We start from the raw sequence: 22,960 nt of genomic DNA, 5'->3' as shown, positions 1-22,960 counted from the left end.
TAGAACACATTAAATTGATCATAAGTGAATAATAAAAAATGTTTCTTGAGCGTCAGCATATAAGAATGATTTCTGAAGAATCATGTGACACTGAAGACTGGAGTAATGGCTGCTCAAAATTCAGCCATTACAGGAATAAATTACATTTGAAAATATATTTAAATAGAGACAGAGCTATTTTAAAATGTAGTAAAATATTACAAAATTGCTGTTTTTACTGTATTTTTGATCAAATAAATGCAGCTTTGGCAAGAATAAGATGATTCTTTTTTTTTTAAAACATAAAATTGGACTGACCCTAAACTTTTGAACAGTAGTGTATGTAGACTAGGGATAATGTCAAGGCATTGCTAACTGGAGAAATATAATGCTCTTCTGATCAAAATGTACTCTTAAAGGTTTAGTTCACACATGAAGCATCCAAGGTGTGTATGATTTTCTTCTTTCAGATGAATCCAATCGGAGTTATATTAAAAATTGTCTTGGCTATTCCAAGCTCTATCATTGCAGTCAGCGGGTGTTTCTGTTCAACAGTCCACAAGATGTCAAATAAAGTGCGTGCATCCATAATAAACAGCTCTGAGGGAATCCATGCATTTTCATAAGAAAAATATCCATATTTCAAACGTAATAAACACTTTTCTCTCACTTCCAGTATCTGTCGTAATATGAAGCTATTCTGGCAGATGATGTAGGATGTCTGCGTTGCGTAATTAGTGACGAATGTGGAAAGAGAGCAAAACAAAAAGCCGGTCACAAATTAGAAGTAAAAAGTGAAAATTTGTACAGAAAGATGTTGGAGGAATTTGATATAAACCTAGAGGAGACTGGTTTTCTTTTGCTAAAGTAAGGAAACTTTGCTTCTTTTGCTCCTATAAACAAACTTGCAGGACTAGCATATCTCAGAGGTGCACACACTGCGCATACATGCTGCGTCATATGCTGGAAAGGCTTCCTCAGATGACGGAAGTGAGAGAAGTGCTTATTACATTTGAAATATGCATATTTTTCTCGTAAAAATGCATTTATTCGGTACAAGAGGCCTTCATTCACCCCCAGAGAAGTGTGAGGCACGTTTTATTATGGATGCACGCACTTTATTTGACGACTTGTAGACTGTTGAACAAAAACACCCGCTGACTGCAACGATAGAGCTTGGAATAGCCAGGACAATTTTAAATATAAATCTAATGTGATTCATCTGAAAGAATAAAATCATATATACATAGGATGCTTCGAAGGTGAGTAAAACACAAGCTAATTTTCTTTATTGGGTGAACTAACCTTTTAAAGTGCCCAGTTTTGTTATGAATGATTTATTGGTGCATATTATTTCAAAGCAATAAGAATTAATCTTTCATAAAATGCTTCCCACTAACCACCATGCATCACATATAGACTGCTTTAAATTATCCATTTATCTACTCAGTTCCCGATGGATAAAGTCACACCCTAATTTTTTCGATCACAAATCCGGTTTGATTTGGAAATCTGTCAGAATATGAAGGGAATTTGCTAATGTTTTTCATTTGGACTTCAGTGTTATGTGAGCTGATGTACTAAATTAAAAAAAAAGAAAAAGTTGACCCCGGATGCCTGTGTGAAAGTTAAGGAAGTCTTTGTTTTGTGAAGAAAGACTGATTGTTAAGTTGTCCTACGGCTCTGCATTTAATCAGGGAATAAACTGTTTGTTGACACGCTCATAACTTGGCTGCTGGAAGCACATGAATGCATTTGTGACCATAAATGTATTGAAGCTTCAGCAACGCTGGGGATAAATGAGGATCTTTGTGTGTCATTCATGGCTGATCCAACTACGACCACTCTTCTTGGTATGTCAGCTCCTTGGTTACAGGAAAACAGTTTGGGAAGTGTTGTTGCATCACTGCATGCGACTCTGCATTCAAAATGCATTTAAATATGATGGAAAACACCAGTTCAGACTGTACTAAGAGTTTTTTTGGTATTCTTTGAAGGTTTAAGCCTGAGTTTCTCTTAGTATGTGCTGGTAAAATTATGACATGGGTAGTAGCCCGTGCGTGCGTGCGTGTGTGTGTGTGTATAGTGGTTTACATTGCAACCAAACCACACCTCGCTCTTCCCAAATTGATGAGTCTTGAGTGTTCGGGTGAGGATTTGGGTTTTTTAAATGCACCTGACAGGACACGCTAATTTTCCTAAGTGTGTTAAAATGCTCCATACCAGTCACTCTTATTCAAGTAACTATATTTATCTTTAAAGTACTCCAACTCCGTATTACTTAAATCAGTTGAACTGATCAAAATGCAGTAATAATGTTAAATCTTAGTACAACTGTTTTCTGTATTTGATATATTTTCAAATGTAATTCCTATGATGGCGGAGCTAAATTCTCATCAGCCAGTTGTGCTGCTTGTTGTGTTTGTGGAAACTGTGAAGATTAGTTAGCTCAAAGGACCAGTATTTATTTAAAATATAAATATTTTATGTTAAGTATTTTACTGACACTTTTGTTCTATTTATTGCATCTTTGATAAATAAAATATGAATTTCTTTCAAAGACATACAAATAAATATGTGACCCTAAAAGTGTATAATATGATATGCATTGTCTGCAGAAGTGGTTTAACATGTAAAACATACACATATAAAGGGATTATAAAAAATGACATGCGATTTTCATGATGCATCTTATTTTGTGAAAATGATGAACATTTTGCATATTCTTCAAAGGTATGTAAACTTATGTGCACAACTGTAACTGGTTATTTTTCAGTAAGTTAAAATATATAATTGAGTTGCATATAAAATTGAAAGTTTCATTTAGGTTTTTTTAAAAGCTTAAATTTGATGTTTAACAGTGCTTATTGTTTTAATTATGATGCACTCTTTCTGTGGTGCTGCATCAACCGACAGGCATGTGCACACACACACACACACGCGCGCAAAAGTATTTGCAGTTTAATGATGACAACACTATTTAATCAGTCACACTCAGCACAAGCTGTTTTGATAATTGAGAATGCTTGCAAGTTCTCTGCAAAGTTTAAATAATTGATAATGAAGTGGTTGGTGACTATTTTCATTAACAATTTTATTGAATTAGTTGTTCTACAAATAGCTCTCATGTACCGTCACCTATTTAAACAGGATAAACCTTTTAAAAGTCTCTCAAATTTATCTTATTGTTTTAATTATTAAAATTTTTTCCTTTGCAGTAACCAGTAATAGATTTATAAATAATCAACCACCTCTTTGATTTTAGCCTGTAGTTGAACCTTGAAGCTTTAACAGTAGGGATGCACGATCATGATTTTTCATGGCCGATTCCGATACCGTTTTTTTTTTTTTTACAAGCAAACTGGCCGATTCCGATTTCCTTCGAGTACAAACATAGATGGTACAGACATCAGCCTTTAGCTTTTGTTTTGAATTGGGTTGACATAGAACTACATAGAACTGGCCTTAAATGAAAAGATTAACTGTAACCATGTGAAATTAAAGGCAATAACTGCATAGTTCTACAGTCCAAACAACACAATCAACACACATTCAATAAAATTCTTAATCAGCGCTCAGTATTTGTTTTAGTTTTTAAATTTGGTTTTACCTTTTAAAAAAAGGTCTTTACCAGTGAGACTAAATAAAAGTATGCTATATAAATACATTATTCCAAAATGTTAAAATCAAATGATGTTGGTGCGAATAAAACAAAGATGCAAAAGTGTTTCATTCGTCCAATTAAAGAAAAAAAAAAATTAGGGTAATGATTCACATCTATATTTTTTTACTTGAACCAATGAAAAATAAATAACTATTGTCTCAAGTAAAAAAATATAGATGTGAATCATTACCCTAAAATGTTTTAATTGGATGAATGAAACACTTTTTTCATTGTGCTACAGCAGGTGATTTTAAAATCAAATCAAGTCGATGTAATTTTAAGGTAAAATAAAAATAATCATCCTATACAGAACTGACGTTTACTTCTGGCTTATCAAACGTGTATGCAAGTTCTACTTTACAAAAAAAAAAAAACATTGAAGTTTTGTCACATTTTACTCTGTTTCGTTTCTCATCCAACACGTGAGAAGTTGAGCTGGTCATCCCTTCACTGTCCACGCGTGTGCAGGGCGAGGACCGGTACAGTACGCTCGTGCAGCTTCAGTGAGCGCAGGAAAGGCTCTTATTTGTGCGCCAGTACAACAACGGCTGTTCACTTCCTGCTTTCTGTGCCTCAGACGTGTAGCTCTGCACTTCCAGCGCTGAACGGCTGTCCGTGTCCTGCGCACAGATTTCGAAATACTTCCACACAAATGTCATAGCGAATGATTACAATGTAGTTTGTGCACGCGGGCGCACTTCCGGAAAAATCAGTTGAAAAAAGACCAAAGACCGGCCAGTTCCGATCTATGGCCGGTCAACCGGTGCATCCCTATTTAGAAGCATATTTTCATTAATTGCTTTGAATTGTTTCTGAATGGATATTGAATGAGTCAGCTTTGCCTTTTTTTTTTTTTTTTTTTGCTTGGACAAAAACATTTTTCTATTTGGTTGGGTAGTGCCTGTTCCCAGCTCAACCTGTTTCTTCAGCTGGAAGGCAACTTTACAGAGACAATTATATAGACTTGCCTTCTTCAGTGCATTTCGTAACTGATATTCTCTGCTGCTGTTGCTGATATTATTGGTGTTTTGATGGTGCTTCTGTATATTGTGTTGCTGCTTTGTATGTTGCTACATGCACATGAGCTGTATGCAGGAGGAGGAAGGATATGGCGACTCTGCAGTATGTTATGTGTCTAATATTGGTCCCCTCAAGGGCTTTCCAGGGCCACTGATCTGGAATCAGTGATCACAGAATCAAACAGACACAGTAGCACTCCAGCCACACCCTCTGTCTCTCTCGCTGTTACTGCAGTCATGTGATCAGACTGCACTTCAACTGCAATCGGAGTTTATCTTTGAAAAATGAGTGCTTGTGCATGTGGGGGTTTCTTTCAGGCAGAATGTGATTCATAATCAGGACTGGATGAACAGAAATGCAAGTTAAGAACAGGCCACACATGCAAACGATTCATAAAGTTGAACACTGTGGTTGACAAAGCTGACAAAAAATAAAATACAGTTCATCAGCAATGAATTTTCTCATTCTTTTTAATTTTTTCCTTTCCCTGTTTGTAAAGATGAGACTTGTGCATGGATTAACTGGTTTTCACCATTAATATAGCCATGGATGCTGGATTGGCGTCAAGACAGAAATAAACAAACTTTTCTTTTTCTTTTACTTTTAAATTTTTACCCCGTTTTTTCCATCACATTTTGTTTGCTTTCTCTTTTGTTCATTTACCTTCTTTTAATTTGGTTGCGCTTTATTTCCCATTCATTCACTTCTCTGAATTGTTTGTACACTTTACAATAACTCGCTCCATAACCAAATGCTTGGTTTCATTTGTTTGATCAGTTTTTTTATTCTTGTTTCTCTTGTTCTTTCCATTTTACATTTTTCCATTTCACTTTCCTTTTTTTGATTAAGCTATTTGTTCATTTATTTTGTTTGTTCAATTTCCTTTTGTTTTTCATTTTAACGTTTTTGTTTACTTTCTATTTTGATTCCTTTCGTTCATTTGCCGTCTTCTGTTCATTCATTTTGCTTTTGCTTCCATTTGTTTGTTTATTTTTCCCTTCACTTATTCGCTCACCTTTCACTCGTTTGTTCTCTTGCTTTCTTTCATTTGTTCTTTTATTGCTTATTTTATTCTAGTTTTACTTTTGCTTATTCACACTTTCTTTAGTTTTTTTCCTTCAGTCCATTACGCTTGGTCTCACTTGTTGTGTTTGTTTCTCTTTTACTCTTTCACTTGTTCTTACATTTGTTCATTCTTTATTTCATTCAGTTTCTTTCTTTCTTGCATTTCTCTCTTGTCCTCTTTTACTTCATTTTTTTACTTTGTTTACTCTTTTCTTCTCTCTCATGACTCAGTGTACTGTATTTAGCTGTGTTTTGTCAGTTTTTGGGAAGGAGGGTGTTATAGAGATCTGGTGCTGATGTGTGTGAGTGTCTCTGCTGACTCACAGGCAATCAGTGGAAATTTTAGGCTAGTTTGCCCACTGTCCCTCTCTCTCTTTCTCTTCGGCACACTGTGTTTCACAGCTTTGCAATAATGTCTCTTTCTGCAGAGTGTGTGCTTTGGTGCTGACAGGTGAGCTTGTTCCTGGCAAGGTGTGCAGTGTCCTGCAGTCTCTAGCTTGCACTGCTGCTAATACGGTGATTCAGCTGAAATGTTTCAGTGTGGTACAGACTCCTGAACACCAAGTGGTTCGTGCTAATTCATCAACACTTGGCTTCCAACATTACTGGAAACAATGTAGTTTTGTGGCCAAATCAGATTTGATAACGTAACTGCTGAAATTTCTCACAACGTGTTTTACAGTTCTGTGATCACAGGTTTGATAGGATTGTTTGACCAGAGATAATAATTTACATCAAGAATACAACCCATTGATACCATTGACTGTCAGTACCACACAGCCTCATTTTCATTTGTTTAAAATTAAATTTGGTGTCTGCTGTCTAGGTACATTACTCAAATGGACACCATACAATTCATAAACATTTAATTACACAATTTATATTTATAGGCAGCATTACACATAAGATGAGCTTTGATTTAAACATCCAAACCTTGGATGGGTCCTTACAAGAATTGTACTGTTAGAATTTTTTTTTTACAGGGAATTGTTTTACCTCTAGTAACCCAAAATAAACTTAAGATCTTTAACAAGGAAATGTCTCAGATGTTTTTTAGAAGGCAGTAGGTTCAAGTTTGTGCTATAGCTTCTCTGCACAGCAGTTGTTTGGACTTTGCATCATGGGAGATGCAGCTTCACAGAATTACATTTACATTTATTAATGCATTTAGCAGACGCTTTTACCCATAGCGACTTACATACATTTTTACCTGTACCTGCGTTCCCTGGAAATCGAACCCAAAACCTTTTGCCCTGCAAACACAATGCTCTACAACTGAGCCACAGGAACATAAAACCTCTATCTGGTAAAAAAACGTCAGCAAATAGTACAATCTGAGATTTACTGTCCATATTGATCAGCCTCTCTTTCTCTCTATCCCTCTCCTTGTTCTTTCCCTCTCCATCATTCACCCTCTATTTGCCTTATTCCTTTTTTGGCTCCCCTTTTTCCAATCCTGGGTGCTATAATGCACAGAACAGGAAATGCACTCTCACTGTGGCGGCTTGATCTCAGCAGTTGATCTCTGAACAGAGTGCTTGTTTAATCTTCCCATCCGGTTTCTGCATTAGGTTTGATTGAGGATAAATGTGCTGATCTGGATCAGAATCTGGTTTAGATACTGTCTAGGCTTGGGTTTGATGAGTTGATGTGTTTTGGATCTGGATCAGAATATGTTGTGGTTATTATACAAATGGAATGGAGTTTGAGTATATTTCTGATTTGTATGAGAATCTGGTTTAATTAGCTTTGAAACTGGGATGAGGTTTGAGTGTACTTCCGATCTGAATCTGATTTAGGGATTGTAAATCTGGGATGGGGTTTGACCTGGATCAAAATCTGATATGTATTATTATTTGGTTTAGATGTGGTAAGTCTGGGATAGAGTTTGACTTGAGGTGTTTCTGATCTGAATTAGAATATGGTTTAGTTATACCGAAAACCTGGAATGGTGTTTGATCTGTATCGGAATCTGATCTGGATTAGAATCTGTTTTAAATCTGGGATAGAGTTTGAGTTTATATGTTTCTGATCTGAAAAAAAATCTGGTTTAGTTACTATAAGTTTGTTTGTCTTTCTGATCTGGATCAGAATCTACTTTAGTAACTGAAATGAGTGCTTCTGATTTGGATTATTACAATCTGATTTATTTAATGTAAAGCTTGAATGGAATTTGTTCCAGATCAGAATCTGGTTTAGCTCAGTTACTGTAAACCTGGAGTTTGGTTTAAATTGATGTTTATGATCTTGTCCAAAATCTGGTCCTGTAAGTCTAGAGTTGGATTTGACTCTGCATGCTTTCGCTGTATAATAAAGTGCTTGGTGACAGTCGCACCCTGTTGACAATAGAGCAGCATTCCTGCAGTGTTGAGCAGGATTCTACTGTTTACTCAAAACTGTGTGTTTGAGAGAGAGAGAGATGGTATTCTTTGGCCATCATGTTATTCTGGACCGACTTATTTTACTGGGTGTGGTGCATGCTGGAACAGCCAGTTTGCAAACCTAACTTACACAAAAGTGACAAGATATACTGCTTTGTTAGTGCAGAAGGACAAAAACAGATAGTATTAGTTGGAAAGAGTTATTACTTAAAAGTCAAGCAACATTCTTGTTGCATTGCCATGTTCTGTCATACACCTGCTCTCAGATCAGTGCATAGAGATAAACAGTGAGCTCACTTTCACAGGAAGTGTTTAAAACTAACATTCCAATCAGTTCAGCACCACAGATTGAAGTTCTAGAAGATTGCGTGGAAACAGAAAGCTGAGAACTGACCTTTCCAGAATTCTTAAGCCTTTGTGGTCTTTAGCTTTTTTAATAATTATAAGGTGTCTTTACTCACTTGTACAGCATATTGGAGTGGCTCATTTAAGTGTATTCAAAAGCATAACTATGATGTGTTTGTCTGTGCATGTGCATTTGTTTATGTTTGTGTGGGAGTGGAAACTCTGCGCTGCAGTCTCCACAATATGGGCTTTTGTACCCAGGGTTCGTTTACGATGCTGCTGCCTTGCTTTGCATAATTCCAGCAGGGAGGGAGAGTCAAGTGATGGAGAGAAAAGGTTGAAAGCGACGGATACAGAGAAAGAGAGGTGGGGGGAGGGAGAGAAAGAGAGATTGTGAGTGGTATCAGTGTAATCTGTTTGTTTGCACTCTTTTATCTTGTTTCAAGCCTCTGGTCAGATGATGTAATGGACTAATGTCTTTGTGATCAGAGGTGACGGGGCTTTGGAGACAGAGGACTTTTTTTTTTTTTACTGGGTATCGCCCACCTTACATTACCTTTACAGAATTTGATGGCACAGTTCAGTATAGCTGTATCATAATTGGATCATGACTGAAACTGTGCTGAAAGCACAAGATGTTTTTTTTCATACCTGTGGTATCTGTTTCAGTCTCTCTTCATGCTGTTTTTTCACTGTTGTCCCATATGGTATGTCATATAAGTGGGTCTCGGAAATACTGGTTGCAGAGTTTCTGCTTATATATGACCTGATTACTTAATGTTGTTGTTATTATTATTATTAAGTATGAAATAGCCCTTTAATGTTTAGTATAGTGTTGTCAAAAGACCCGGTACTTCGGTACCAAGTCGGTACTAAAAAAATGTAAATGTGACGGTACCAGGTTTCTTTAAGTACCGGTAGTACCGAGGTCCCGTTCAAACCCGGTTCAGCGCTATGATTTCCGCGAAGCAGAAAATGAGGACGGAATCTCAAAATACAGTCATGAAAATGAAACTTACATTTTAATATGGACAGTCATAGAATTTGTCAGAGTTAGCATAAATTAATCAAATCAAATCTCCATATGGACCAGTATCTGTAAATGTTAAGCCGCAAATGTTGCTTGAAATATGAATCCGTGTTCTGCGCGTCTCTGTGTGAATTAATGAATGGCAGAGACGTGTTGGTTTGTTTACTACATAGACTGAAGCGCATGACGCTTGTAGGGCTGTCGCGATAACCGCAATATTGTAATACCGCGCTATTGACAAGCAAACCGCAGAGGAAAGATAGCAACCGCAGTGTTCAGGTTTTTTTTTTTTTTTTTTTAAGAGGCTGTGGCCTTATTGTTTTTTTTTTAATTTGTCACTGTGCATTCAATGTTAAATAAATTAATGATACAATATGGTTACGACTGTAATTTTCTCGCGAGCCGTTGTAGCTTTATGGTGCTTCGTTTGTTTTGAATAGGCCGGCTGAAATGATGGGAGGCGCTCGATCTCGTCCCAAAACCTAATGTCACGTCGCCAGTTTGGGATCATTTTGGCTTTCAACCCAATGAAAAGGACGAGCCAGCGAATATAAATGAGCCGATATGCAAAATGTGCTGCAAAAAAGGTTCCTGTGACGCGGCAATACATCTAATTTGAGGTCATCGGGACATTCTAAAACGCTTAACGTGGTTTAATACAATACAGTGATATTAACAGACCAAACTCACTAAACATCATATTAATAAAGTATATTATCTACAAAAAAATCAGATGATTCCTGAAAATGAATTCAACGCGTTTAATGACACGTTAAGCCTTTTCCTCTCACAGAAAACCATCATAAGGCTTAACGTGTTATTAAACGACTTGCATTCATATTTAGGGATCATCTTTTTTTTGTTTTGTTTTGTTTTTTGTACATCGTATACTACTATATTAGTATAATGTTTAGTGAGTTTGGTTTTTAAAAATCACTGTCTTAGTACATTAAGCCACATTAAGCGTTTTCTTATAACGGTTTTCTATGGGAGGAAAAGGCTTAACGTGTTAAACGAGTTGCATTCATATTTAGGGCTCATCTGATTTTTTTTATAGATAGTATACTTTATTAGTATGATTTTTAGTGAGTTTGGTCTGTTAATATCTCTGTCTTAGTACATTAAGCCATGTTAAGCATTTTAGAGTGTCCCCTGTCATCCAGCGCAGCTGCCCCCTCAAGCATCAGATCGCAGAGCAACATCAAAGAGAACAGCTGAGACCGGCCGACAGTTAAGAGTAGCTGATGCCTTTGCGAAATCTGTAAAATACAGGCGTGAAAGTAACAGGCATACCTGCTGAAGTCACGGACAACCTCCGCGTCAGTGCCCATACCCAAGAGAGCGTGAGCAGATAACGAGCTTACACGCTTTCTGCTTGAGGAGTGCATCGACTCCAATGCGAATCCACTGTCCTGATGGGCCAGTGGTGGCGCAATAATCAGTCTAGATTTCCGCTGCTGTCCAAAGTCGCGCGCAAATATGTGTAATACATGTTAGAACTCTTTGATTTCTTTTAAAAAAAATTTATTGGAAAATGCATGTTCTTGTTGCTGTTTGGCATTTAACAATAAACAAAAATGTTTTAAAACGTGTCTCTCTGTCAGTTAAAAAAGCAACAATATATGCTACATAACTCAACTATAGAGCTTTGTATGCAACAAAATCAGGATAAATTAGGTATGTAAAAAAAAAAACGGCGGTAATACCGCATATCGCGCTATTGAGCCACCTATAATAACCACAGGGGAAATTTCTTAACCGCGACAGCCCTAGACGCTTGCATTAATTTTAGCATCTGAGCTTCAGAGTTCTCTCTCCATCAAGCGATCTCACAGTTTCAAGCAGTTTCTCACACATGCAAAAGAGAGAGAGAGCGAGAGTCTTACCACGCTGAATCGACACGCTATATGTAAACTATTCTTTTTTGTCTTTTCCTGTAATGGAGTTAATTTAGAATTATTCATATTCATTTTTGAACAAGCAGAAGACATACCGGTTTCTCCGGTAGTGGGCGGAGCTAATGCGCAAATGGCAGTTTCATTGGCTGGCGCTGATTTAGTACCGTCCCTGTTTTGATTTCAGCAAATCAGTTTGACCGAACACAGACAACGTGATTAATATTCATGAACCCAGCAGCTCATCAATTCATAGTGCATTGGATATACATTAGTATGATGGTAGAATTAGTAGTAGTATTATCTTTTAATAATAATTAATATGATCTATTACTATTTTTTTTACAGAAACCATCAATGACCAAAAATATCTTAAGCATCACCACCAGTTTTAAGTTCAGTTAAAATGACAAATATGCATTCATTAGGCCTAAAAGTAAATTTTGACATAAAAGGCATTGTGCTAGAAATATTACTATTATTTAGTAAAATGTATGTGATACTGCTACTACTGTTGAAAAAATTTATAAAACTTTATTTTTTAAAGAAATAAATCACAATATTTCTTACATGTTTTAATTTTAATAGAAAATCCCCTTTATTTACCAGAAATAAAATGTTTAAATTTCATAAATTAAAAGACAAATTACATTTGGGTGAAACTTGTTTACTGTTTTTCATAATTATATAACTTGTAGAAAAACTTTAAACACAATTGTAAATAAGTATAAAGAATGGCATTGGTTTTATTTTTAGTGCTAAAAAGTTTTTTTTTTAATTAGCATATTTTTGTGTTTTGCTTTGGTACCGAAATTGGTACCGAGAACCGTGGATTTTCACTGGTATCGGTACCGAATACTGAAATTTTGGTACCATGACAACACTAGTTTAGTATTTATTATTTTAATATTAGTATATATTTCTATAAAGGTTTTCACTAATATTTTTAATAAACTTTACGTTTTTTAAATTTCATCTCTTATGCACTACAATGTCCAACAATCCCACATGTGGCACGCGTACGGCTCTGGCATAGTAGGATTTGAAGCACTAAAAATCACTTGAAGTAGCTCTGCTACTAAATTTATTTAAAACTGGCTATCCCTGTACAGCTATGATCAGCTGTTCCTTCATCTTGGCTGAGGTTTCAATGTTGTTACGGGAAAGAATGAAGCTGATTGGTTGGTTCTTGTCACATGAGCCGCGGTGCGCTTGCTGCATACTGAAAAGTTGAAATGTTTTTATCTCGATGTGGCTCGTACCGCGTCGCTTCCAAAAAGAGTGTGCTTGCTGCAAAATGAGTGTGCAAAAGACACGATATGTGAACAGCCCCTAAAAATATACTCGCAATGATTTTAGTGCCAGTAAAAATTATGCAGCATGCATCATTTTTACTGGCACTAAAATCTTTGTGAGTATATTGTGAAAATCCAGCATATCACCCAGTTTGGGGAGAGGTGTAAAAACATAGCAGTCAGAAGTATTTGTGTATGATTGATTAGCTTAAGCTATTTGTTTTACATGTTATGTCAGACGAGGGTGTGAGTCTGTTCTGTCTGTCTGATCTCACCACACTGCTCTCTCGTTCTTCAATTAATAGATCCGGACTGCCGCACCCTCTTCTGCAAGCAGGGCATCGGTTACATCATAGGTCAAGCATCACTCACTCCAGCTGTGTGTGTGGATGTCAGTGCGTCAATGAAAATTGCAGGGGCATGACTTTTCCAAACAGTCACCCTGCCTGCGTAATGTATAGGTTTTGAACCTTGGAGAAAATTTCAGTATTTTTTGACCAACGGTTTGCACTTTGGAATGGAACAAACGTAGATATGTAGTCTGGATCTGAAACATTCGGCAGCTGCCCAGTCTTTTTGTGATTTGAAGGAATGTCCTAAAGCAGGGTTCCCAAGTGAGGGTTTGTGAAGGACTGCAGGGGGTTCATGAGTTGATGAAAAGTTATTATTTCATTCAAATGTAACATTAAAATAAACAAACAGGCCTTGCAATTTATCAGAATAAAACTAAAATAGCAATATATTTAATTAAATCATGATTTAATTCTGCTTCTCACAAACTCCATCTCAGCAAGTTCTGTGAGTTTAACATCCATTTGGAAACACAACGTGAGCTAGGTGCACTTTATTTACATTGCCATTTGCATAATTTCAAACATTTTCCTGGGCAGATGTTCACAGCATTTATACTGTATAATATATTTACCTATATTTCACCATAATACAAGCTTAAGGATTTGAAATGTTAAAAGTTTAAGGATTTTACCATTATAAAGTGAAGAATTTTAGATTTGTGTAATATCTATATTGTAACTTGTGTTGATTTGTTGTAAATAGTGAACCCAAGTGTGAACTTCCTTAAAAGTAACTATTTTTATTAGCAAATAGTCTTTGTTCTTTGTGTCTCAGCATCAGCAATATGTAATTTTTAAATAACAAAATAAAACACTTAGCCTTCTAAGAGATTTAATGTGCAAATATGCCTTTGTTTTATTGATATTACCTTCAAAGTATTTTTACTTATTTATTTTTGTCTAAGGGGTTTGACTGACAAAAAAAAAGTTAAACGAAAAGTGTCCTTAAGGTCCAGGCTGGCTTCCATGGCTCCACAACATTGTCTAATTATTGTCTAACAAAAAATAAAAATTAGCTGTGTAGATACTCGAACAAATATTTTAATGGATTATGAGAGTTTGATGGACTGTAATTGACATTGGACATGCCTTGTTTGCTTAAATGTACTTCCGTTTGTGCTTTTCAGCCATAGTGTTTGAGTCGGTGATACTTACATCACCACTGTCTCACACACCTCCTCTAGATTCCAGTCTCTCTCTCTTTGTCCCTCCCTCTCTGACTTTACAGCAGTTCCTGGTGACACATAAGTGTTGGTACAGGAAGTGTGCATTTTCACAAGCCTCCAAAGAAAAGGATGGAGAAAGAGAGTAGAGAGTGGGAAAGAGCAAGGCGGGAGTCGTAATGACATGTATTTGAAGTGCTGGAGTGGAGCCAGAGCAGGCTAGCAGCGTGCTGATGACATCACACTCCACTCCTTCTATTCTGCCATTGAAACAAATGCTCTCTTCACAGAGTGAGAGAGAGAGAGAGAGAGGGAGGGAGACAGAGAGAGAGAGAGAGAGAGTCAGTGCTGTTAAACCATATGGAGTGAATGAGAGCGGCCGTTTATCTGCTGGGCTCTAGGACCCATTGTGGACAGGAAGAGTTATGCGAGCGAGGGACCGTTGCTACTCTCTGCTGGGAGTCCATCCTCACCATTCCCTCGTTCACTCAGACACTCACACATTCCCAGATCAAAGTTTCCCCTGTGCGGCATTCCGGGCTGGATGGAACGGATGATACTCCCGCAAGCAGTCTGAGGAAACAACATAGTCTTTTTTTTGTTTATTCTCTTGTTGCAGTTCATATAGCTTGAGGTGCTTCCACTCTGTTGGATTCTCATGGGCCTTTCAGATCCTCGCAGCTGATCTGAGTGTGTGTGTGTGTGGATGTCAGTGCGCGTTCAGCAGCATGAACTTCTTCACAAGCCCGGATAGAGGCTGAAACTTTACCTGCCTGCAGGCGAGACGGGATGTGCGGGTGAGTGCGACGGACGTTTGGAGCACAGAGCCAGCGGGACTGGCTGGAGAAACCAGTGCCTTCTTTTTACCCACAGTCCTCTGGTGGCGTCATGCTGAGTCTGCAGGATTCTGTGTTCTTTGAGATCAGCATAAAGTCTCTGCTCAAGTCCTGGAGTGGGAACTGTGAGTAACACTAGCTGATGGGATGCACCATGTGTTTTATTAAGATGAAATGTATAGCTTTTGCGTATATAGCCCAGGATAGTGCATGACGGTTCCTAAAAAGTGTTGGCTGCAAGAGGCCCACATACGCACCCACTCCACTGCATAGATGCAGATCAGTGCGACACAATGTTGGTGAATGTTGCTGAAATTAGCTTTGGGTATGAGTTGTGTTGTGCGTGCAGAGCACACACTTGACCTAAAGGACGGGTCAACAAACATTTCACCGTGTCAATGACATGTTTTGACTCTTTTCAACTCGTAACTTGCGCAGTACCACTTGATATGCTCGACACCATTCACAATCTCTCTCTCGGGTTTAAAAGCACTTCTCATCAGTTCAGGTGTGTGTACGACTGCTGACTCTATGTTCTGCAGTGTGGCTCTGTCATCGTCTTCTGCTCCTCGCCAAGTTCTTCACCTTGTTCTCTGTCCTCCCTTCATCTGATGACCTCTTTGAAGGTCTAGGGTTTCACGTGATGATGGTGTGACAGCAAAGGAAGTGGTGTGTAGGATAATGGTGGTATAGAGCCAGTGAAGAGTCCGATCAATGAAAGGAAACATTAGCATTCCCAATGGAGAAAAAGAGCAATAGGATCGTAATCATACTTACTGATATAGATGCACACACAGGCTTTATTTTTAGGGTTAGACTCTTAATCTTTTTCACATTGCATGAATTACAGTAATTTTCATTTAATTTATTTTGATCTGAAATTATACAGTTTTTCCACTTATCATCTGTTATGAAAATGCTGTTCTCAGTGTTGTGTGATTATTTTATCCCTAAAGTTAGACAGTTTTTCACTTTGCATCTCACACTGATGCTTGAGCAATCCATCCTCTTTGTGAGCTTGTGCTTTTTAAAATGCAGCTGATTCCTTTCCGGATGTAGATGGAGTTTTTATGGATTATTTCTCTGTATCAGTGAGCAGGTGTCATGTGCCGCAGGTCCAGATGCAGTTAAAGACCAATTCTGCATTTCATAGCCAAAAAATGGCAACATTTGAGCACTTTTGATATGGTTGTGATTTCCATTAGCTTTAACATCCATTGTTTTGTTGTTGTTGTTTTGTTTTTTGATTTTTTTTTTTTTTTTTTTTTTTTTTGATTTTTTTTTTTTTTTTTATGTTTGGAGAGATGAGAGATGTATCTCATAGTCACTGTTGACTTGGGTTACATCAGCAGCTACAGATGTCCAGCACCGTTGGAGAAATGTCACTTTGAGTTGGCATGCAACAGTAATCTCTTTTGCTTTCGCTCCCTCCAGTCTTGTGTGTTAGTGCCAGTTCCCGTGCGTTGGGCCTCTCTGTCCAAACAATGAGGAGTGAGGCCTAGTTTCAAGAGCTGGTGAAATCCAACTGAACCAGTTGACTCTTCCACTATTCCCATTGCCTGTCTCTGGTTAGAAGTCAGGCCAAAGACATAACTTTGTCTCCAAATAAGAGCTACATAACCAAGAAAACTGCAGGTAAATTCTGTTGAAAGTGTGGTGTCTGTAGGTCTGAAGAGAGACTTGATCAGAGAGATCGTTGGAATCTGGGCATGTTGAGACACTGCAGAAATAATGTTGACACTTTATTAGAACCATAGCAGATTAATCTCTCCCTTTTTCAAACACACAAACACAGTCCCTTTACACGCCATCATGCATGAAGCAGGTGCAAGCCCACCACAGAGAATTCTAAGAAAGTTTGGTTGAAACTGCTGCATTTTTTTTTTTTTTTTTTTTTGCGAAAGGAAAGGGTATGAACAAATTCTTATGTTGCATTTTCAGCAGTTACACAAGGAGTGCTACTATAGGCCCCAATACTTTACTGTAAGTCATTCATTTCCAAAGTAGAGTAGTTTGGGTGCTTATGAATAATTGCATCCAGAATAATTATTTTGTAATTATTACTTAATTATTTATGGGGATTAGTCCTAGAAAACATGTTCTTTCAGATATATTGACGGTCATTTGTTTTGTGTGAATATATTAGTGCATTCATTATTTATAAATTTTACTATGGATAATAAGTAGAGGTCTACCGATATATCGGTCTGCAGATTAATCGGCACCGACAGTTGATTGCTGGAACTATCGGCTATCGGCAAATATCCATGCCGATAGTTTATCTGGGTTGCATCCGTTGCTGGAGCGGCTGAAGCTCCGCTGTCATTGTACAGTATGATAGCAAGAGCGGCCTCTAGAGGCGAATCACTGACAACACATGTTTTTTTTTGACACACGATACTACGCACTGAACAGAGCTGGATACTTGCGCATTTAAAACAAACAAAGAAAACGTGTGTATACAGTACACAGTAGAGCATGTTTTCATATCATTACTAAGTAATTGATTTGTTGACTAGATGCTGCATTAGTGGAGAAAGAACATCAGTATGTTTGCGATCAGTGCTGCGAGGACGTGAACATTAGCAGCACCTCAAATGTTTAAAACAATGTGACCAAAACACATGCAAGTTTGACGCAAATGTTTAATGTCACGATTGTTACCAACTATTTGCATTCGTTTATATACAGCTGGTCCAGGGATGTTCATTTCAGTTATTTTTCCAAACCGACAATAATTTGGCATTAGAATATATCGCAAATACGAAAACATTTGATTTTGTGTCAAATGAGAGACCCAACGTTGGTTTCAGTTTCGCTTTTAACCTAAATGAATTTGTTTTGTGTTGTCGTTTATGTTGCTATAACTTATAGGATATTTTTTATTCTTGTTCTTTTTTAAATGGGCTTACTGTTAATTGAAAGGATTTGTTGTGGAGTGAGAGGAACTAAAACCTGTTGAGTGTTCAGATTTGAATCTGGCCACATTAGTGCAGGAATGCATGTTATATAGGTACAGCGCAATGCACTAGACGAGCATTCATTTTCCTGTGTTTGCATACTTCATGTGTTTTAGATTGATTTGGTTTGGTAAAGTTCAAAGTAATGTATATTCACTTAGAGAATTTTATTAAACACAATTTGGAGCAAATATTTATTTATGTTCTTCTGGCCATACATTTTGTGAGACAATGCATTAACTCTTCATTCCCAAGCCTGGTTTTTGGTACCTAAACTGCATCAAGCACACTGTATCAAACATTGCTGTGATATAGAGAAGTGATCGCCTCCGTCTGTGTTAGGCTTAAACTCCCTGACTATAATGGAGATGAAGATGTCACACTTATCCAATTAAAACCCTGTTTGGATGGGACTAGTTTCCATGAGTGGTTTAAGGAAATTTTTAATTCTGCAGACATACGACTCCGAGAGACATGCAAAATACTAATTTAGTACTAATTCTGTCTGTTTTTCTTTTTTTTTTAAATAATTTGGAGTAAATTACTTACTATTTTATGGTTAATGACATCACCACATCCTATGTTTAAAAACGCAAATTATTTGTGAATTTATTTGAACTGTGAAAACAAAACAAAAAAAAACAATATTGAGTAATGTAAATGGATATTTTCAAGTTTTGCTTCGGTCAAGAATGTTTAGTTGGCTACATACTGATCTTGAGCAAACTGCTCTTATGAGTCAATTTATTTTCGCAAAGAATCAGTTGAACCAACCATCTTAAAAATAATTAATACATTTGGTCAGAAATTATCCTAATTTAGTAATCACAAATTACTTTAAATGGCATAAAATGTTTATTCATTGATCTGAAATTAAGTATTAGACTTTTTTTGAAGAAGAAGAATGTTAACCCAAATATATGTTGTGTCATATAATGATTTATTAATAAAATTGGTCTGAAATAATAAATCCAAATCTAGTTATCACAAATGACTCTAAAAGACATGTAATAAATAAATTGATGAAAGGTAGCTTTCAGAATGTCCTGGAGAACAGCAAACAGACTCTGCATTAATGGCCCAGTGTGTGACTCCATTCCATGCACAAATGTGTCAGTGATGCAGCCCAGTGTGTCAAAAATTATCCAACGCATCCATCAGAGGAATCAAGAGAAAGTTGAACAGAGAGAGACTTGCATTTTTCCTCCTCACTTCTTTTGCTCATCCTTTCTGCATCACTGAGTGGAAAAGTAGAAACAATGTTAGAATGCCCATCAGCAGGCCCATCGGCCAATCACATGTGGGCCTGGGAACCCTGTTATGTTACCGGCCAATGAAAGCTGGCAGTGTGATATCATATGGATGGGGAGGTGTTGCTAAACAAGAAACAAAGAGTGAGTGTTTGTACATAGACAAACAAACAGACAAACAGCTCTGGGGACAGAGTCTTGCGTGTGTCCTTCTCTCTCTCATCCTCTTGAGTGTGTGAATGTTTGTGTTGTATTATTGAGATGTGGGAGTTGCTAGGTGTGACCCTGCTTTCTCCTCTGAAAAACTCATTAAACTTCACAGAGATTGCTTTGTTTTTCTCATATTATTGTTTGAACTTCTCTCGCCTCATTGTGGTTTCTCCAGCAACCTGTGGGAGATGAGGGCAGGGATTTCCTGAGCGGGGTTGACATGTGACACACACACACACAGTTTTTTCCAGTCTTTCTGCATTAATGGCTAGATTGAAAAATATGATTTGTACATTAATCAATCTTTATCTGTGCTCAAGTAAAACAGTGTTTCCGTGCACTTATCAGTGCATCTGAATGCTTTAGAATGTCACTATTATAAAATAGTAAGTTTATTACCTTTTCATTGTGCATTCAAAATGCTTTGTAATGCTACATAACTGTCCTTCTTTCTTGACAGCCTCTGTCCCTATCAGCAACAGCAGTGTGAGTAGGCGAGGAACATCCCCCTCGGCCCCGGGCAGCTGGGAGAAGCGTAGCATCCACCCCGCCACCATGTCCAGCATCACCATCGACCCCGAGCTCAAGCCCGGGGAGTTTGTCATCAAGAGCCTCTTCGCAGAGTTCGCTGTGCTCGCCGAGAAGAAGATCGAGGTGGTCATGGCTGAACCACTGGTGAGTATTGGCCAAAAATTAAGAATGAAAACAGAACGTTTAATGAAAAATATGTTTTTCTAGCATATATAAAAATACAGTAATAAAAATAACAAAATTATTTTGTCTTGGGTCGAGTGAAATATTAGCAGATGGATAAAAATCTATTCGAGCAGAAAAAAAGCCTTACATTTGAGCTCTGGTAATATAAATAGATTGTATTATTTATTATAATGATTTTTTAAAAATATATTATTCCATTCAAGAAGGATGCATTAAATTGAAAAATTTAAACTCACAGCAAACATATTTCAAATGTAAAAAGATTCCTATATCAAATAAAAGATGAAGTTTTGTTTTGTGTTATCCGTAACCTCAGGGAATGAGGTCTAATGTCAGTTGAGGTTTGAGACATTGTTGATTTATTTTGAGAAAAAGAGAGGCTGTTGTGTGTGTTTTCAGAGTTTGTGGCTGAACAGAACACACACACACACACACACACACACATACATACACTTCCCCGTGTATTCCCAGAAACAGAAGCAGAGGTTTGGATTCTTGGAATGCTTTTCTGTTGGACTCTTCTCCAAGCCCCTCATGCTGAAATACACACACACTCACTCACTCTCTCTCTCTCTCTCTCTCTCTCTCTCTCTCTCTCTCTCTCTCTCTTTTAGACACTTCCTCTCTGTGTTCCCTTCTCTGTCTCCTTGTGTGTTTACTCTGTGGTAGATTGAGCTCTCTCTCAGTTTGCTCCGCAAGAGTTTAAACCAGTAATGACTGTATCAAGAGGCTGCAGAGAGGAGCTGCTTTATAAAACACTGATGTTCAGCTCTCTGACTTTGAACTTCTCTCTCGTAGTAAAGTGTTTGTTCAAATGTAAACCAGATATCAGAGCATTCAAAGTGTCTTCATGCCATTTAACCAGGAGTCCTTTAGTCATTTTACAGTCTGTGTTAACAACACAATTACTGGACTGAAGAGATTCAGATTCTCAGGGCCTGAATTTCATGTCGGAAATCTGGGGTAAATCTTCACTTAAATGACTCGCATTGGGGACCATTTTACTGGATACATTTACATTTATGATATGTATTTATAAATTAATGCATTGAAAGTCACTGTCAAACTTATGATTTATAATGAAATATTTTATGAATGCATATAATAAAGGCATTTATGATGTTACAGAAGATTTTCATCATTTTTAAATAAATGCTGTTCTTTTGAACTCACTATTCATCAAAGATTTTCACAAAACTGTTTGCTTTAATTTCATCCTTAATATGTAATATTTAAATAAAATATCCCTATAAATATCCCTACTTTTTTCTGTTAAACAGTTTTTAATGATCCATCTATCATTCTTAATTCACACCGTATGTATCTTTGTTCTTTAAGGAGAAGCCGCTTTCCCGCTCACTGCAAAGAGGAGAAGATGCACAATTTGATCAGGTTAGTACATGTGTGTCTTATTTCATAATTTAATAATTATAAATGCCTGTAATATATCTCTTTCCCATCCTGTTTTGGGTCCTCTTCTCTCTTTCTCTCACTCTCCGTCACTCATTTCTGATTAGCGCAGAACTTTTAACAGCAGAGCTGCAGCAAAGTGCTTTGTTTAGCAAAACGCAAAGCAAATGAGACATCATCCTGCAGTGGATCCAGTCAGTGCCATTGGGCTTGTGTGTGAGAAAGAATGAGCCAGTGAGAATGTGCTCTCTTTGCAGAAAATCACAGCAATTTAAGTTTTGGTGTGTGTGTGTATAAATATGTGTGTGAATATATCAGTTCAGGGTGTTGGAATGTGTCTGCCAAGTGCCATGAGGGCCGGGAGACATAACTCTACTTAACCACATACATCACCCTGTACCACACACACACTCACCTGATGCAGGCCTCATATACAATGGGGTCTAAAAGTCTGGGAATCAAAATCAGATTTAAACCTGGTTAAAAGCAGTTTTGAAATAAACTCAACTTTTTTTTTTCTTCAAAGTTCTGGGACTTTAAGCCTTTTTTAAACAAAGAAACATCATGACTTAAATTGAATAATGTATTTCTGATTTTAAATCACTAATGAAATGAGTGAATTTGTGAGCATGTGACTTCCATTGGGATCGTCTCTGATCATGCTGGAGAACATGATGATCAGGTTTGATGATTTGCTTGTGATGTTCCTCATCAATAAATTCTTTCACATCTGCTTAACAGTGTTGTTTTAGTATTTATATACTTTTAAAGTATTCAGTTTTCCTATATTGTAGTCATTTTATGTACACTTTTTTTATTAGATTTTTTATTTCTATTTAGCTTTATTTTGTTTTTGTTTTAGTTGTAGTGATTATAGTCCAACTTATTTTCAATTAGTCACCAAGATAACATTTAAATAATGTTTATTTAGCTTTATTTCAGTTATTGGAAAACCCATTTTTAATAGTTTTAGTTAATGAAATCAATGCTGCTAAATGAATTCATGTAAATGTTTGTTACAAATGTGAGGAATTTATGCTGCTCTTGCACAATATTTGTATTTTTTTTAAAGCAATCTAAATATTACAACATTATGAAATTCATCAGAATTTTTTTTTATTCAACCGTTTAACTCATATTGTTATGATATAAGATGGAATGATAAATTTATTAAATTAGAAAATGTAAAATAGAAGAATTTGCATGAATGGTCTCAAGACTTTCTGATCCCATTGTACTTCTGAACATCTCACTTTAGCACACAAGATAGAAAGCACACTTTCACTCTTTTCACAACGCTAGCATGCAACACACTGATTTGGCTGTTGAAATAGCCTGTGCTGATTCTCAGAAACTGCATGCTCAGTCAGTGAAGTGTTGTGAATGC

At 36.9% G+C, this 22,960-nt stretch overlaps 1 protein-coding gene across 8 annotated transcripts in view; it reads left to right on the top strand.

Annotated features, from left to right (window-relative positions):
• The window catches only part of LOC132092525 (protein furry homolog-like), a 97,921-nt gene that overhangs the window by 23,287 nt on the left and 51,674 nt on the right, over nucleotides 1-22,960 (top strand). For 5 of the 8 annotated variants that reach the window (XM_059498793.1, XM_059498790.1, XM_059498789.1 and 2 more), the window contains 2 exons: nucleotides 19,907-20,121; nucleotides 21,502-21,555. In XM_059498793.1, the coding sequence (XP_059354776.1) occupies nucleotides 20,002-20,121; nucleotides 21,502-21,555 (174 nt within the window). In that variant the 5' untranslated portion in view covers nucleotides 19,907-20,001. Of the gene's footprint in view, nucleotides 1-14,641; nucleotides 15,152-19,906; nucleotides 20,122-21,501; nucleotides 21,556-22,960 lie in introns of those variants that run through there. The other 3 variants (XM_059498792.1, XM_059498791.1, XM_059498794.1) reach the window with 2 other exon arrangements.

This window comes from Carassius carassius, chromosome 18 (assembly GCF_963082965.1).
Source record: "Carassius carassius chromosome 18, fCarCar2.1, whole genome shotgun sequence".
Taxonomy (NCBI): domain Eukaryota; kingdom Metazoa; phylum Chordata; class Actinopteri; order Cypriniformes; family Cyprinidae; genus Carassius; species Carassius carassius.
This window is presented reverse-complemented; position numbering and strand designations above follow the sequence as displayed.